Source organism: Cynocephalus volans, chromosome 13 (genome assembly GCF_027409185.1).
Source record: "Cynocephalus volans isolate mCynVol1 chromosome 13, mCynVol1.pri, whole genome shotgun sequence".
NCBI lineage: Eukaryota > Metazoa > Chordata > Mammalia > Dermoptera > Cynocephalidae > Cynocephalus > Cynocephalus volans.
The window spans coordinates 79078296-79097239 of record NC_084472.1 but is presented as its reverse complement, the minus strand read 5'-3'; the positions used below and the strand labels follow the sequence as shown (position 1 = coordinate 79097239).

At 36.4% G+C, this 18944-nt stretch overlaps 2 protein-coding genes across 2 annotated transcripts in view; one reads left to right on the top strand and one right to left on the bottom strand.

Annotated features, from left to right (window-relative positions):
• Nucleotides 1-18944, bottom strand: part of SAP30 (Sin3A associated protein 30) — a 41508-nt gene that overhangs the window by 11055 nt on the left and 11509 nt on the right. The gene's annotated exons all lie outside the window — the stretch shown is intronic.
• On the top strand, nt 1268-17585 carry SCRG1 (stimulator of chondrogenesis 1). The gene is made up of 3 exons (XM_063077267.1): nt 1268-1328; nt 15395-15650; nt 17531-17585. The coding sequence occupies exons 2-3, from the start codon at nt 15409-15411 to the stop codon at nt 17583-17585; spliced, it is 297 nt and encodes a 98-aa protein (XP_062933337.1). The 5' UTR covers nt 1268-1328; nt 15395-15408.

Genomic DNA, 18944 nt, shown 5'->3' with positions numbered 1-18944 from the left:
TCCAAAGGCCCAAGCTTTTGAAAGTTAATAGATTCTCCTTCCCTTCTCTCAACTATCTCTACTCTAAACATAAACAACTCATTGGTCATCAAGTCCTTTCAGTTTTGCTTACTAACCATCTTCTCTTCTGGATTACTGTAGGAGCCCCTGTTCTCCCTGACTCTAGTCTCTTTCCTTCCACACCATCCTTCTTTCAAACTGAAGCCTGGGGGTTCATCCTTTTCAATATGTTTTCATCATCTTTCCATTCACTTTCAGGACAAAATCCAAAATTTTTAGCATGGTCTATGAGGTACTTCATAAACTTGCTTCTATCTAATTTCTTCTCTTATCCTTTCTGGTTGCATCCAATACAACTACCTGTAATCCCCAAGTTGTCACCCTCTCCTTCACCTTCATGCCTTTATTAATACAATCTGAAGTGCCCTTTCCTCCATTTTATGTCCAGATAATTCCTAATTCCTACTCTATCATAATATTTCTAATCCCCAGAACACTACCCCTAACTGAATTAAAAAACAAAAACAAAAAAACCCAAAAACTAAAAAATAGCTAACAGATGCTAGTATTCCAGTACAGTTTGCTCAAAACAGTGAAATTCCTTTTGTGCCTTTATTTCTCAGACACAAAACAGATTTCTTTTTCAGTCATTTATTTTTGCTTTCCGATTGGTAATGACTGTTTGGGTGAGAAGCTGGGAGGATAGACTATGAATTGGAATATAGCTTCTACCAAAATGTTATAAGAAATCTAGATGGTAGGAAAACTTGGTAAACACCCCCCCCACACACACACACGAACTTATGAAAGAAGAAGAGGTGATCAGCTGTCTTTCTAAATAATGTTAGCTACCCCTCTCCTCTCCGTCTTTTTCTCTCCTCCTTTCTCCCCCACCTCACTCCATTCCTGCCCCACCCCAATCCACACACATACTGCTCTCAAGGTAAAAATCACTCAGTGTTCTTTTTAAGTCCCTCATGTTTCATATTTTATTACTCCAAGAGTCTGCCTCCCTGAAGTTCTTGTATAGACTAGTTATTTCCCTCTGTAAAGAAACTGTTTAGTTCAGTCTCGCCTGGTTTGGAAGAATCCAAGGGAGGCAGTTCTTGCAGCCCTGTCTCCTTCCACTCTTTTCCTCCCCCAAGTCCTGGCTGGAGCAGCAAGTCTGTCAATCTCAGACGAGAGACAGGCAGACAAAGGTTCATTTGTAAAGAACCTTCTTCTAGCACCTCCTCTCCTCTTCTTTTGCCCAAATTCACCTAGTGAGTTGGAGCATTTGGGAAGATTCCTCTGCCAAGAAGACGAAAGGAACGGAGAAGAAGAAAAGGGTATGTAATTTTTTTCTCCATAAAAAACCATTTTATGTCATTTTTTCTACTCCAAACTGCTGCTATAGATTAGAGGAGAAAATGCATGTATTTGTTGAAGCAGAAAGGCAGGACAGAGAGACAGAGCCTCTGAAGAGATGACGCATGCACTTTGAAAGAGATGATGTTTCTTAGGATAAAGGGAACTAATCAGATTAAAACATAATAGGAAATGCACATTCCTTGACTGGGAAAGTCATTTAATCATAGGTTTTGAAAGAAGCAGATTCCTCACTTTATTCATTTAATGCCCATATCTACTCTGAATCTGGTCCCACAGAACAGGAACTATGTGAGGATGAAGTATATGGTTGTTTAAAATGCAGTAGCAACATCTCTACATTACCTACTCTACATTAAGTTAACTGCAATGTCTAAGAAAGCAAATGTTTCTCGCTTTAAAACTCCTGATTCCTGAAAAGAAACTGGTATAAATGTGTGATACAAAGAGGGAATTCATTGAGTTCATCTTCAGTGTCCCCACCACGGAACACAACACAGTCTCTGTAGTGCTAAGATAAATGGAACACTCTTTCCCTTTGGGGCTTAGAAAAATTTCCCTGTAAGATTCCTTAACTTGGTTACACAGGCTGTGAAAATCTCTCCCGAAGCTGGTCCTTTTCTCCAGTGATGATAATTTATTGTAGCCAGGAAACAATTGGAATGAGGCAAGACTGAATATTAATATCATCTTCTAGCATGCTCTGAGAGGCCTGGAGGCAGGTCACCTTCAGGGAGGATGTAGATTTCATTTTTCCACTGATGAAGTTATCTTGGGTATTTAGGCTGATATGTCTGTTTTAATGATCTTTGAAAGGCTTGTCCAATTTCTACTACCACTTCCAATCCTTTAACATACACATTGAGAAAGTTTACTTCAGGATTCAGTCATTCTAATGCAAACCTCTTCTAAGACAGTTAATAAGAAAAAGAGAGAATTTAAAAACTAACAGTGATTTTCATCTTCCAAAAAAAGATGAATTGGAAACATCACAGACTAGGCAGCAATTTTAATCTCTCCCAACTGTAATTTCCACATTTCAAATGTCAAGTTCTGGGCTGAAGTTTTCATTTGCTTTTGCAGCTTTGCTTCTCTGTTGCTGCTTTTTGAAAGGAAGCTGAAAATGGACTGCCCTTTCTGTCTAATTCATCAACTCTGTTTCGTTCCACTGCTCTTAATACCAATTCCCAGAACTGACATCAGCTGCCTGTATGAACACTGCACCACAAATGTCTGAATATTTAAACTACATAACCCTGTTGGTTCTGGCTATTAAATGGGATCATTTTTCCCTCTAAGTCTCCATTTAACTCCAGCCATTCAAAAGCTTTCTGATGCCAAATACCCTCCCAGAATCAAAATTTGCAATTTCTTACCAAAAGATGGTGGCAGTGATTAATTGCTTAATTGGAAATGTCTTGCTCATAATTCTGTACCCTCTGTATTGCTCTTTCAAGAATTAAACCACTATTGGGATATGAATGGCATCATACATTAGGCACAATATTAATTACGCAAAATTGAATTTAAAAAAACAATGAATAACTACTTAAGGTTGTCTTGCTTATTCTTTCAGATCTTCAGTTTTTAATCTTGTTTTCTTTTCTAATCTAGACATACTACAGGAGTAATTTTAAGTGCACGTACTTTAACGGAAAGAAAAAAAAATACAGCATTTGTTTCAAATTGGCCAAAGTCATTTCAGTCTTGTTGGCACTTGAAAATATATGGTTTTGATGAATTGCCAAGAATCAAGATTGGTGTCTTTGAATAAAAAAAACCAACTAGTGTATCCCAGGAACATACTGGCTCAGACATTTTTCCATTTGCTAAATAATAGTTAAAGTTATTTATTTATCTGCACTTAAGTAAAGGAAGAAGAGAAGACTTCAGTTAAAACACATAATTTATAATCTGTTAAATAAAATCTACCAGTAAGTTCTTGCCAGGTATGGAAATTTCCATTGTAGTATGTGACTGAGACTATGGCAGAAACACTGTTTTGTGCGATGGCATGGACACAGGCAGAAGAGAAGCAGGACCTCTGAGAGATACAAAAAAAGTAGAAGTTATAGTCCTTGCTGTCATGATGCTGGCATCTCCTCTTCTAATCCTCCAAATATTGGATAGCCCCAAGCCTCAGTCCTTTGCCTTGTTTCTTTGTGGTCTATACTCACTGCCCCACTACACCCATAGCTATAACTACTATCAATGCATATCTTGATTACTTTCAGATTTGTATTTCCAGCCTGACCTACAGACTCATATTCCACTGCCTACTCAATGTCTTCACTTGCATGTCTAATAGGCATTAAGTTAATAACTTAACTTGTCCAAAAACTTACTCTTAAATTCCCCCAAATTGGCTCCTTCCAATTCTTCCTCAGTTCAATAAAAGGCAATGCCATTCAGGTGAGAAAGCTGAGTCATTCTTGATTCTTTCCCTCTTGCCTATACTTTCCATCAGTTCTCATCAAAAGCCTCTTGTTTTCAACTTCTAATCTTGCCCCACATCTTCACAGAGATGCCATAAATTTTTTTTAAGACATAAATCAGATCACAATACTATATTGTCAAAATCTTCCAATGGTTTCCCAATATACTCAATAAAATCTAAACTCCTTATCATGTCCTATAAGGCCCTATATGATTGTTCCAGTTCTTCCTTCCTGGCTGGAGGTTAATTCACAGAATGACCAATTCACAAAATGGTTAATTGCCTTTTAGTGACTTTGCCATTCCCCAGCATCCAATGGTAGCCATATTCTCCATATGGTTAACTGGCTTATGGAAAATGCTGATAATTACAAGACATTGTTTAGTCAAATTCACAGTTCTTGTAGCACAGATTATACATAAGTGCTCTGGGAACACAGAGTAAGGAAGGTGTGAAAGGGGTATTGGCTGGGATCAGGCAAGGCTTCTTAGAAGATATGAGTTTGAAGTTTGTCCTTAAGGGATGTTTGGTTAGAAATTAACATAAAGGTAAGAGGTGAGAAAGAACAGCAAGGCAAAGACATGTGTATAGGATTAAAGAGATGATTGGTCTGACTGTCTGGCTAGCTCTACAGTAGTGAATAATAGGTGCAGAGAGGAAGTGGAAGAAAAGCCTTACGATCGGCACTGAGAGGTTTACACAGTCTTTTAGATAACATAAACTTCTACAGGCTCTTGCCCAGGATAAAAAAAGGGGGGGGGGGCGTAGAGAATCATTCATTTAATTAAACAAATATGGGCCAAACATTGTATTAGCCACCAGGTGTGTTGTGGTGAACAAAATAGATTGCTCTTATGGAGCTTTCAGTCCAGTGGGAATGATACAAAATGAATAACTTCACTAATATATCATTTAAATTGTGATAAATATAATTAAGAAAAAAAGACGGCACTATGAAAGAGTCAGGTTGAAAGTACCTCAGATTGGAAGGCATTTGAAGGAATGACATTAAAACTGAGACCTAAAAGTTGAGAAGCCAGCCAGCCAAGTAAAGAGCATTCATGGCAGAGAGGATGACATATAGAAAGGCCATAATGGAAAGAGAAAGATTTCTTTTTCATTATAAGGAAATACTCTATATAGCTTTATTGCAATTTTTTTTTCTTTAAAATGGGTGAAATGGGCTACTTTCTAACAAAATATAAATGATCAAAATTAACACAATAGGTAGAAAACTATGTAATATCTGGGACATATTTATGCTAAAAATTATTCAAATGTTTATCTGAAATTCAAATGTAACTGGAATCTTGTATTTTAGCTGGCATCCTTACATTTTAAACATGTTCAATATTGTTGTTTCAGTGGAGATATCATGTTAATAAGAGACACAGGACTGTAAAAGAGATCAGGAAGTGATGGTGTATGGACTTTGAATTCATCTGCTTTTATATAGCAGAGTGTAATGAAGACACTCTGAGGAATAAATCTCAGTTAATACCAAATTTGAGATGAGTTTGTCCAAACATGCCTTGGTCTTCCACTCACTTATCCTTTCTACTCATTCTCACTATCTTACAACCTGTACTTCCCTGTCAATCTCCTTCACTGGTATATAATTTCTTTCTCTGATTTATCTTCCACCCAGGCCATAAATGTTTGAGTTTCCCTGTGTTCTGTCCCTGGCCATCTCATTTTCTTCTTCTTAACACCCTCCTCTATGCATACCAAAACAACAACAACAACAACAAAAAAACCCCAAAAACAAACCCATACACAAAAATGTTAGCAACAATCCTCTCTATATTAAAACTCTAGCTGAATTTTATTCTATCTATGCTTTTCTGTATTTTTCATACATCTATGTGTTACTTTATTTTTTTAAAGAAAAATGTTTTTCTTAAAAAAAAAATCCAATCTGGTATATGACTCTACCAAGAACCATCTAATGAAAAGAAGGCTTAAACAGCTAACCATCATAAAAGGAACAAAGTACACCTATATTCAAGTAAAACAAGAAAGTTGTAGTACAAGTCCAAGTTGGCCAAATGCATGACTATCCAAAAGCCACACAAATTAGACAAAATTAAGAACAACATGATTGTACAGTAAAAAACTAGGAATTAATAAGTAAAAAATAAAATAAAATAAAGAAGTAAAAAAACAACTAGGAAGATCAAAGATATAAAAAATAATAGAAAAATTCTTCAAACATATTAGGCAAAAAGATTAAAAAGAGTTTTCAACTTACCCCGCACTCATCCCCCTCACATCCAGCCTTTTGATAGAGAAGAACCTAGTGAGAGAGGTTACAGAAAAGGCAGGTGGTAGTTGTTGTTCAATCTTCGGATAAATATATGCACATACATACAAATGTATTTTTTCTAAATCAGGTATGAGCTAGTTGACCAGTTTTGACAGACCAACTAGTTTTGACAAAAAAAAAAAAAAAAAAAAAAAAACCCACCAGAAATTGAGAAATATATTTTAAAGTCAGGCTATTTACAAAAACTGATTAATTGGCTATTATCAAAAAGAGAGAAAATAACAAATGCTGGCAAAGATCAAAGAAAAGGGAACTACCCTGTAAATTGGTACAGCCATTGTGGAAAACAGTATGGAGGTTCCTCAGAGAATTAAAAATAGATCTACCTTATGACCCCGCTATCCCACTACTGGGTAGATACCCAAAGGAAATGAAATCAATATACTGAATAGATAACTGCACTCCCATGTTTATTGTAACACTATTCAAAAAAGCCAAGAGATGGAATCAACCTAAATGCCCATCAACAGATGAATGGATTTTTAAAAACTGTGGTATATATACAAATGGAATACTATTCAGCTATTTTTTAAAAAATGAATCCTGTCATTTGCAGCAATATGGATGGAACTGGAATCCAGCATATTAAGTGAAATAACCCAGGCACAGAAAGATGATCTCACTCATATGTGGAATCATAAAAAAAAAAAAAAAAAAAAAAGTGGTTCACATAGAAGTAGAGAGTAGAATAATGGCTACCAAGAGGGAAGCGGGGCACAGGGAAGAGAAGTGGGGATTAATGGGTACAGAGCTATGCCATCTACTCTAAGAGAATAACTGTGAAGTACATGCATATATTGAAACAACACACTGTATTCCACAATCATGTACAAATAAATGTTAAAATAAAATTTTAAAGTGTTAAGGAAAAAGAAAAATTGATTATTAAGACAGTAGCTGATGACAAACAAATTTAAGAATTTCACAGCTCACTAACCTCTTCACATAACAAATAGTTCTCTGCAACTAGATATTGAGTTTAGCAATCTGGGAAACTGCCTTTCCTGACTTTAAGCACTTAGAGATTAAGATATAGGAGGATACTTCAAAAAGTCCATGGAAAGATTTATATTATCTTTTAATTTTATTTTTCCATAACTTTTTGAAGTACCCTTGTATCGTGTATTCATTCACTAAACTGTCAGGCACCATTTCAGGTGCTTGGGATACACAGTAGACAAAATTCCTTCCTTCCTAGAGCTTACATTCAAATTGGAGGACCTCTGCCCACAACCACTTACACTGCCAGCATCTCAGGGCCCCACCCAGGAACCTGAGGATTGGAGCTGGGGACTGAACCCTACTCCCACATACAGGGACACCACCAATGCCTAACGGCCTGCCTGGGGACCTGGGGCTAGCAGCCAGGAACCAGACCCCCTTCCCACAACCCGCCATGCATGACAGTGCCTCAGAGCCCAGCCCAGGGGCCCAAGGCATGGAGGAGAGGATTGGACCACCCTCCCACAAGCAGGCACACTGTGCCAGCGCCTTGGAGCCCACTCGGGGACTGGGCCATTGAGAAGGGGATCAGACCCCCGTCCCACAACTGGGCACAAGAGCCAGTGAATTGGGGCCCACCACGGGACCTGGGGTATGGAGCCCGGGACCGGATCCCCCCTCCCACAACCAGGCACACCACGTCAGCACCTTGGGAACTGCCTGGGGACCCAGAGTATGGAGCCAGGGACCAGATCCCCTTCCCACAACCAGGCACACCACATCAGCACCTCAGGGACTGCCCAGGGACCCAGGGTATGGAGCCAGGAAACGGATCCCCCTCCCACAACCAGGCATCCTGCACCAGTGTCTCAAGGCCTGCCCTGGGACCCAGAGTATGGAGAAGGGGATGAGACCCCCCCTCCCACAACCAGGCACATCATGCCAGAACCTTGGGGTCTGCCCTGGACCCAGGGCATGGAAATGGGGACTGGATCCCCCTCCTACCACCCTGCAAAATGCACCAGTGCCTCGGGGCCTGCCTGTGGACATGAGGCATGGAGAAGGGGACCGGAGACCCCTCCCACAACCAGGCACCCCATGCCAGCAACTCAGGGCCCACCCAGGGACCTGGGTATGGAGCCGGGAACTGGACCCCCACCTCCCACAACCAGGCACTCCTTGCCAGTGCCTCAGGGCCTGCCCAGGGACTAGGGCATTGAGAGGAGGATCGGACCCCCCCTCCTACAATCAGACACACTGTGCCAGTGCCTCGGGACCCACTTGGGGACCTGGTGCATGGAACTAGGAATTGGACACTCTGCATAACCAGGCACACTGCCAGCACCACGGAGCAGGCCAAAAACATATCCTCCATGTGGGTGGCCCACCACAGCCACCACGATAACCATGGCTGCCGCAAAGGCGGCTAGATGACACAACCACTATGCAGATGGTTCGCCAGCCACTGGAGTGAGTTGACACAAGGAGAGTCACCAGAAGAGATAAAGAAAGGAGGAGGATGTCTGCCTCCACAGAGCCCATTTCTTAGTGATGGAAGAGACATCTGCTCTATGATAGTATTGGGGGACATGATCATGCCTCTCAGCACTGGACAGATCATTTGGGCAGCAAATCAACAGAGTAACCATTATTCTTTCAGAGGGAGAGAAGAAATCTAGAGTAATTAGAGGGGGGAGGGGGAGGAAATGGGGGGTGGAGAGAGATTAGAAAAGGGGCATACAGAATAATTACGATTTGTAACAATATATATGCTACTAATATTGATTTGATCAACATATCTCAATGTTGAACCCACAAAATATGTATAATCAATTTTGATTCAATAAAAATAAATAAATAAATAATGAATAAATAAATAAATAATAAAATAACAAGATGAAGAATTACAGTTCATAAGCCAAAAAAGGAGGTAAAATAAAATCATTAAAAAATTTCAGTTAATCCAATAGAGCACACAAAAAGAGGGAAAAGAATCATTGAGCCAAATAGAAAACAAATTGAAATAGATTTAAGCCTAACCATGTCAACAATCACATTACATGTAAATGGTCTAAATACTCCACTTAAAAGGAAGAGATTGTCAGTTTCAATAAAAAAAGCAAGACCAAACAATAGATTGCCTGTAAGAAACACTTGAGAGTGATGTCAGCAAGAAGGCACAATAGGAAGCCCTGGACTCTCCTTTCCCCCATGTACACACCAATTCAACAGCAACATATGGATCAATTCCCTTTGTGAGAAATACAGAAAACAGTTGCACCCCAGGCAAATGCAAAACCAGCCACATCAAAACAGGTGGGAAAGCTGGAGACACCCTCTTGCCATAATCTCCACTCCTGGCACAGCCCCATGTGATCAGAAGGGAACCTCCAGCTCCCAACTTCACCCTGAGAAGTAAAGAAGTTGGACCACACATACACTAGTTCCCTGGGAGCTACAGAGAACAAAGAAATGGTTTGAACTAGTGTGCAGTCACTCACCACAGCTCCTCCCAGAAACTCTGCACAGAGTGTTCAGGTGGAAATCCTAGATTGCATCTTCTCCTTGGGGAAGAAAAAAGTTGGACTACACATCTAATGTTACAGCATTTCCTAGTGCTACACACTGGACTGGCTTTTGTCTTGCCTGTCTTGGACCAATGATGATGTCTGGCATACACTAGACCCATGGTTACAGAGAATAGAGGGGAGGTTTAAACAAAAGTGTGGGCACTTACCACAGCTCCCATCTCCAGATGAACAGAGAACAAACAAGGTGAAAAGTTCTAGCTCCCAGTTTCTTCCTGGAGAGCAAAAGAGTTGAACTGCACTCCAGCATTCCAACTTCTACAATAACTACCCAAGAGATTGCCTTCTGTTCTGCCTGTTTCAGAGTACTAATGGTACCTGACATACTCTAGGTACCTAGACAACACTAAGAACAAAGACAGTAGTTTGGACTAGCACAAAGTTTTGACAGGTTCAAAAAAGCTCTGGGTAGGTTGATTGGTGAAGGTCTTTTCTTATACAAAGCCAATCTATGAAGAGTGGGAGAGGTGGTTTTTTTTTTTCTTTTCCTAATATGCAGATATCAACACAAAGAGTCCAGGAAAATGAAGAAACAGGGAAGCACAATCCAAACAAAGAGACATAACAAAACTATAGAAATCAACCATAATTAAATGGAGATACATGAATTATCTGACAGAGAATTTAAAATAATCATCATACTGTTGATGGGATTATAAATTAGTACAGCCATTATGGGAAACAGTTTGGAGGTTTCCCAAATGACAGATAGAATTACCATACAATCAAGTAATCCCACTACTGAGTATATACCAAAAAGAATGGAAATCATCACGTTGAAGGGATACCTACACTCCCATGTTTACTGCAGCTCTATTCACAATAGCCAAGATATGAAATCAAACTAAATGTCCATTGATGGATGATTGGATAAAGAAAATGTGGTATATATACAAAATGAAATACTACTCAGCCTTAAAAAAGAATGAAATTCTGCAATTTGCAGAAGCATGGATGAGCTTGGAGAAAATCATGTTAAGATAAGTAAGCCAGGCACTGAAAGAGAAAGACTGGATATTCTCACTCATATGTGGGAGCTAAAATAAACAAGCAAACAAACAAAAATGAAATACTACTCAGCCTTAAAAAAGAATGAAATTCTGCAATTTGCAGAAGCATGGATGAGCTTGGAGAAAATTATGTTAAGATAAGTAAGCCAGGCACTGAAAGAGAAAGACTGGATATTCTCACTCATATGTGGGAGCTAAAATAAACAAGCAAACAAACAATAATAATAAGTTGAACTTTCAGAAAGAGAGAACAGAACTGTGGTTACTAGAGGTGGGAAAGGGGAAGGGGTAGGGAAGATAGTGAGAGGTTGGTCAATGGACGCAAAGCAGTTAGACAGGAAAAATAAGTTCTATTGGTATACAGTCAAGTTAGGCATCTATAATTAATAATTTACTGCATGTTATCAGATGATTAGAAGAGAGGAGATTGAATGTCCTCATCACAAAGAAATTATTAAGTTTTTTAATGCTAACTATGCTAATTAACCTGATTTGATCACCACACATTGTATACATGAATTGAAATATAACTCTGTACCCTACAAATATGTATAATCAATACATTTCAATAAAAATATTATCATCATAAAAATGATCCACTAGCTTGGAGAACAAGGTACAATGTGAGAATTTCACTAAAGAGATAGAAAATTTTTAAAAGTATCAAACAGAAATCTTGGAACTGAAGAATATAATAACTGAACTGAAAAATTCAATAGAGGGGTCCAAAAGCAGACGAGAGCAAGCAGAAGCAAGAACCAATGAACTCAAAGACAAGTTTTTTGAAATTATCCGGTCAGAGAAGCAAATGAAAAAAGAATAAAAAATAGCTTAAGATACTTATGGGACACCATCAGGAGAACCAATATATGCATAATGAATGTCTCAGAAGGAGGAGAGAGAAATAACCAGAAAGTTAATTGAAAAAAATAATGGCTGAAAACTTTCCAAATCTGGGGAAGGAAATTGATATCCACATCCAGGAAGACCAAAAGTCCCCAAATAAGAACCCAAACAAATCCACATGAGACACATCATAATTAGATTGTTAAAAGTCAAAGACAAACAGAAAACTTTGAAAATAGCAAGGAAAAAGCAACTTGTTACATACAAGGAAACCACTATAAGATGTGACTGTGGATTTTTTCAGCAGCAACTTTGCAGGCCAGAAGAAAGTGAATTGATATATTCAAAGTGCCAAAAGAGAAAAAGCTACTAACTAAAACTATCCCCAGCAAAACTATTCTTCAAAATGAAAGAGAGATAAAGGCTTTCCTAGACAAACAAAATCTGAGAGAGTTAATCACCACTAGACCTGGTTCACAAGAAATGCTAAAGGGGGTTTCTTCAAGTTGAAATGAAAGGATCTAAACAGTAACATGATAGCATAAGACAATGTGAAACTCATTGATAAAAGTAAATATATAGACAAATACAAATACTGTATTACTGTAATGCCATTGGGTAAATCCCTTTTAATTCTAGCATAGAAGTTAAAAGACAAGAGACAAAATAACTGTGTTAAAAATAACTATAAGTAAAAAATATGTTTATGAATACACAGTATAGATAAGTGTAAATTGTGACGTCAATAACATAAAGTGTGATGGAGGAGAATTAAAAGTATAGAGTTTTTGTATGTGATTGAAGTTAAGTTGTTATTACCTTACAACAGACTATTATAAAATGTTTTACATAAGACCTATGATAACCACACACACACACACAAAAAAACTATAGAAGTAACACAAAAGAAAAAGTGAAAGGAATCAAAGCGTATCAATACAAAAAGAAAACCCTACCCCCCCAAAAAAAACATGAGAGGAATAAAAGGACAAAAGAACTATAAGACAAATAGAAAACAATGAACAAAATGGCAATAGTAAATCTTTTGCTATCAATACTTACTTTAAATGTAAGTGGATTAACTCTCCAATCAAAAGACATAGGGGAAAAAAATCCAAGATCTAAGTATAAGATGTTTATAAGAGACTCACTTTACATTTAAGAACACACACAAGATGAAAGTAAAGAAATGGAAAAAGATATTCCATGCAAATGGCAACCAAAAGATAGCAGAGTGGGTTATACTTATATCTGACAAAATAGATTGTAAGTAAAAAAGTATCATGAGAGACAAAGAAGGACATTATATAATAATAAAAGGATTGACCCACAGGAAAATATAACAATTGTAAGTATTCATATACCCAACATCAGAGCACCTGAATATATAAAGCAAATATTGACAAAACTGATAGGAGAAATAGATAGCAATACAATAATGGTAGGATATTTCATTAGTCCACTTTCAGTAATGGATAGAATGACCAGGCAGAAAATCAACAAAAAAACCTCCAGTAAACTTGAACAACACTATAGACCAAATGGACCTGACAGACAGATACAGAATATTCAGCCCAACAGCAGCATACATACTCTTCTCAATTACACACAAATCATCCTCCATGATAGATCTCACATTTAGGTCACAAAACAAATTTTAACTAATTTAAGAAGATTGTATTTTTTTTTAACCACGATGGAATGAAACTAAAAGTCAATAGCAAAAGGAAAACTGGAAAAGTAACAAATATGTGGAAATTAAACAACATGCTTTTGAACAACCAATAGGTCAAAGAAGATATCAAAAGGGAAACTAGAAAATATCTTGAGACAAATGAAAACATAACATACCAAAACTTATGAGATGCAACCCATATGTCGTCTGATAAGAGATTAATTTCCAAATATATAAGGAACTTGTACAACACAATAGCAAAAATCGCCCCCAATAACCCAATTTAAAAATGGGCTAATGACTTGAATAAACATTTTTCCAAAAAACTCCACACACAAACAGCCAATGGATGTATGAAAAGATGCTCAATGTCACTAATCATCAAGGAAATGCAAATCAAAAATGCAATGAGAAATCACCTGATACCTGTTGGGATGGCTATGATCAAAAAGACAAAAGATGACAAGATTTGGTGAGAATGTGGAGAAATTGGAACCTTTGCACACTACTGATGGGAATGCAAAATGGTGCATCAACTATGAAAGACAATATAGAGGTTCCTCAAAAAATTAAAGATAGAACTACCATATGATCCAGCAATATCACTTTTGGGTATTTATCTTAAAGAATTGAAGTCAGGATCTTCAAGAGCTATTAGCACTCCCATGTTCATTGCAGCACAATAGCCAAGATGTGCAAACAACCTAAATGACTATTTGCATACAAATGGATTAAGAAAATGTGGTTTATATATACAGTGGAATATATTTAGACTTAATAAAAAAGAATATCCTGCAATATGCAGAAAAGGATGAACTATGAGAACATTACTGCTAAGTGAAATAAGATAGCCACAGAAGGACGAATACTGCATGATTTCACTTACATGAGGTATCTTGTCAAACTCATTAAAGCAGAGACCTGAATGGTGGTTGCTGGGGCAGGTTGGGGAAGGGGTCAGCAAATAGGAAGTTACTAATCAATAGGTATAAAGTTTCAGTTATACAAGTTGAGTAAGTTCTAGAGATCTGATGTACAATATTGTGCCTATTGATAACAATACTGCATTTATTGTACACTTAAAAATATGTTAAGAGGATAGATGTCATGTTAAATATTCTTACCACCATAAAATAAAATAAACATACTTGAAACATAAAGCCACAAATAAGCAACAGTGAAAGTATGGATACATATGTTCATGGGTCAGAAGATCCAATATTAAAAGATGTCTCCTCAAATTTATCTATAGATTCAATATAATCTCAATAAAAATTCCAGCAAGCTTTCCCGTAAAAAGTGACACATTGATACTAAAATTCATACAGAAATGTAAAAGACCTCGAATTGCCAAATATAATAATATTATTATTAATATAATAATAATTCTCCTGGAAGAAGATCTAGACGTGTTTGGTCAGGTTCAAGCTAGTACTGATAGGTAGAAGCTACAGAAAAATATTTTACAGTAAGAAATGTTAGAACTACAGCAGTAGAATATATTGATTTGGTCAACAAAGAGTTCCCCCATTGCAGTAGGTGTTCAAGGACAGGCTAGATGATTATAAGGGAGAATTTAAGCCTCCACTTTCGATTGTGGCTAAGATGAAGTACTCTATGTGACATAAAAATTCAAAACATTACTAAAAATTTGCAACAAGAATAGGCCCTAAAAATAATTCTGGAAGTTAAAAAATTAATCAAATGATAAATATATCTAAAGAATATCATCTATCAATATCAGCATAAATGGGTTTTTTGTTTTTGTCAGGGTGGCACAGATTCTTTGACAATGTTTTTGTTAGGATATAAGATATGCAAGGTCACTGCACCCCCTTAAAAAGCATTTTATTTTATTTATTTATTTATTTATTTTACTGAATGCACACAAAAAAATTACGACTTTGGGTACTTATTAAATGCAGATTCTGGCTCTCACCACCTCCTCCCCTCCCGAAGCATTTCTCATTCAATATTTTTGTGGAGCCCAGGCATTTGATTTTTAACAAATATTCCAAGTGATTTTTACTGCAGATGGTCCAAAAAACTACACTTTGAGAAACACAAAGAGGAGAGTAGAAAAGACCGACTCCCATTTTTTTCTATCCAAGAGTTTATGAAAATGCTACAGAACTTTATGGTCAGATAAATTCCATCTTCTAAAAAACAAACACTGACATTTTCGTTTTTCTTCTACCTCAGGGCCAAAAGCCAAAATGAAGTTTATGGTTCTTGCTGTCACTATTGGGATAACTTTGCTGCTACAGGTCAAAGCTATGCCTTCAAATCGCCTCTCTTGCTACAGAAAGATACTAAAAGATCGCAACTGTCACAACCTTCCAGAAGGAGTAGCTGACCTGACACAGATTGATGTGAATGTCCAGGATCATTTCTGGGATGCAAAGGGATGTGAGATGATCTGTTACTGCAATTTCAGTGAATTGCTCTGCTGCCCAAAGTAAGAAAATGCAATTACAAAATGTATTGCTATGAAATGTATGAGAACAACTCTTTTAAAGACATCTCCTTCATGATCGGTTTGCTGAAATTAATCACCCTTTCTGGTAACATCCTGTTTAAATCCCAGCTGTTTTCTAGAATCGTTACCGTTGTGTAAGAAATTGAATGTTTTCAAGAAATGGAGTTTGGTAGAGTTTAATAAAACTAAATAAAATCCAGAAAATTAATAATACCTCAATATATTAAATTCCAAATTCCCCATCTGATTTTTACCACACACAAAAATACTACTAGTAGCAGAAGTCAACTTCAAAGTTGCCGTCTTAAACCAATTTGAACACCAATAAAAGGTTTTAGATAAAAGATCCTAGTGAAGGGTACCAAGTAATTAACTAGACAGAAAAGTTTTAGTAATGGTCAAAGAAAAATTTTCTAGTTCCATGTCTGGTTAACCAGAAATTAACTAAATAAAATTTTTAAACAATTTATCTACCATTGTTTTATACTTAAAATACACCCACTTGGAAATACACTACTTGGAAAGTAGGCGTTTTAAGTATAAAACAATGGTAGATAAATCAATAACTATTTTTAGCTCCTGACTTAAAAATCACCTTCCTCTGGTTACTAAAAAATCTTTCAACTGCTATGATATTAGATATTTCATACTGAAATTAGCTTTTTAAAATTACTTTCAACATGTCATGATATTATCATTCTTCTAAGAAATCTGTGAGGTAGAAAAGGCAGATATAACCATCTTACCAAGGAAAGGTGCAGAGAATTGAAATAATCAGTGCTATTCCATATAGTAGCACTGGGACTAGAACCCAGGTATGCTGATTTGGACCAGTTTTTTTTTTTTTTTTCTACCAAGCCACTTGATTCTTAAAGTGTGGGTTCCCAGAATAGCAGTTTTAGTGTCACCTGAGCTCTTATTAAAAACGCACATCAATTTTTAGACCCTACCCCAGACCCACTGAATCAGGAACGCTGGAGGTAGAGCCCAAAAATTATGTTTTAACAAATCCTCCTACATGATAAAATTTGATTATCATTGTACTAAATGATGATACCAAGAACTTGAGTTAATTAATCCCATAAAATGACTTTTTTTTTCCTGGACTACATAAATGAAATGCCAGCTAATATTAAAATACCATTTTTGCTTTTTTATTATTGTTTGACTTGAAATCAATTTACCAAAATTGTCTTTATTTATTTTATGATACAATTTTGTAATTATCTGTGTTAATGGATGAGAACAGCAGTGTGGATATACATAAGTAATTTCTCATTGATTTTGGGATACTACTTTCTTAGTAGCAACAGATTAACCTTGCTTAACATATTTCTAATAAGCCATAATCATAATACTACTTTGCACATATATACAATTTTTTATTATTCCATGCATTTTTATACATTGCCTTATGTGATCTTTCCAATCAGAGGCAAGTTGAGTAGCTTTTTAACATTCCTCCTTTCCCTAAACCTAGAAATGTATTTTATGACTGTTTAAGAAACTTTTAATCCTTCTTACCTGCAGATTTAAACTTCATGGCCCATCTCCATAAGAAAGAAATGAAATTTTACGTGTGATTATAAGGTTTTGAAAATACCTAATCATTCCTTTTCTTCATAGACAAATGATAGCATAATATCAATGGTAAATAGCGGAAGGTAGAAGAATTGTTTACCTCCTTGGTCTTTGCTGCTCCTATGGCAAGTCCTCCCACTCATCTCTTTGTACATTATTTAACTAAAAAGAATAGTCATATTTGAAATCCTGAAAATCACTGTCCATTTTTAACCCAGAAAAAGACTAACATATCTTAGCATTCAGCTAAATTTAACTGATTTTCTACTTTCTTTCAGGCATGTCTTCTTTGGGCCAAAGATCTCTTTTGTGATTCCTTGCAACAATCACTGAGAATCTTCATGTATTCTGGAGAACACCATCCCTAATATCCCACAAACTGCAGTATAACAGTGTAACTGCATTTCTGGTTTCTACCCAGTGCAATAAAGCACAGATTCTATAAATTCTTAGTTGTGTAGGACAAGTAAACTTGTATTAAGCAAGTAGTAATAAAATTTCATTCAATTTAAATTTTCTCTGTGGATACTGTTGGCACTGTTTTAAAGTTTTGGGTAGAAAATTTTCATCTATGAGATATTCAATATACTAAGTAAAAGAATTTTGTCTCCCAGATGAATAGCCACAATCCTGGCTCAAAGACTGAGAATACTTTCAGTACTTTGTTGATGGCTATTTACCATGCATATTTAATGGAAAGAATAGGTATAATTTGAAGTTCCTGGAAGTAAATCTAGAAGTTTTCTAGTAAGGAGGAAAAATAGAACCAATATTTGAGTGCACATTATGTATGCAAGTACTTTAAGTACATTTTCATTTTGCTGTCTTTAAAAATAACAACAAAAAACTTCAAAGTAAACATTCTCAGCCCCTTTCTCAGATGCTGATTCAAATTTAAGATATTTACTAAAAGTTAAAAAAGAATTTGAACAGTTCCAATTCCAAAGCCCATATGCTACACACACACACACACACACAGCTGTATGTATCCTTAAAGGCATGAAACATATCCCTGACATATCAATTTTTCTTGAGAATAATAAAGCACACCAAAAGAAGCAGAAAATGGATGAGAATTTAAAAGTTACATAAATTTTAGAAGTAAATAAAGCAGGTGACTTCAAAGATATTTTCTGATTGTAAGAGGAGATAGATTTGAACTATCCCCCATATCTTACTAAGATGTATGCATTGACTTACATCTTGCAGTGTCCATCAGAGATAATTTCAGAAAGTCTTCCATGTTTTAAAAACGTATTGAATGCTTGCTAAGTGCCAGCCATTATTAAGATTTGGGGATATAGTAATAAATAAGATGTACTGTCATCTCAGAACTTGTGTTCTAACAAAGGTGGAATCATTGTAAACAAATAATTATTTATAAATGTGAAGCCTGCCATAGAGGAGACATATAGGGTGCTATACAAAGTACTGGAAAATTCTGAGAAACACTATACCATGCAGTCAATCTAGGAGATATCATTTTGCATATAAAGGTGACGTTATTTTATTGAAATACATCTTTGGAGGTCCCTGATCTGTTTCTGAAGACTACCTCCATAACAGTATCTGGTATCTACTCAGTGTTCAAATAAGTGCTATTGGGCTGGACCAAACAGATTTGAGGTAGTCACAATTCAGATCCTCCCTATGTCTGCACAAACACAAGTTAGAACACGTTTTCAAATAGTA

Excerpts from the sequence above, each read along its gene's own strand:
- SCRG1 (XM_063077267.1), top strand. The coding sequence starts at position 15,409 with ATGAAGTTTATGGTTCTTGCTGTCACTATTGGGATAACTTTGCTGCTA. Across the intron at positions 15,651-17,530 it reads GAATTGCTCTGCTGCCCAAA|GCATGTCTTCTTTGGGCCAA; the intron begins GTAAGAAAATGC and ends ACTTTCTTTCAG.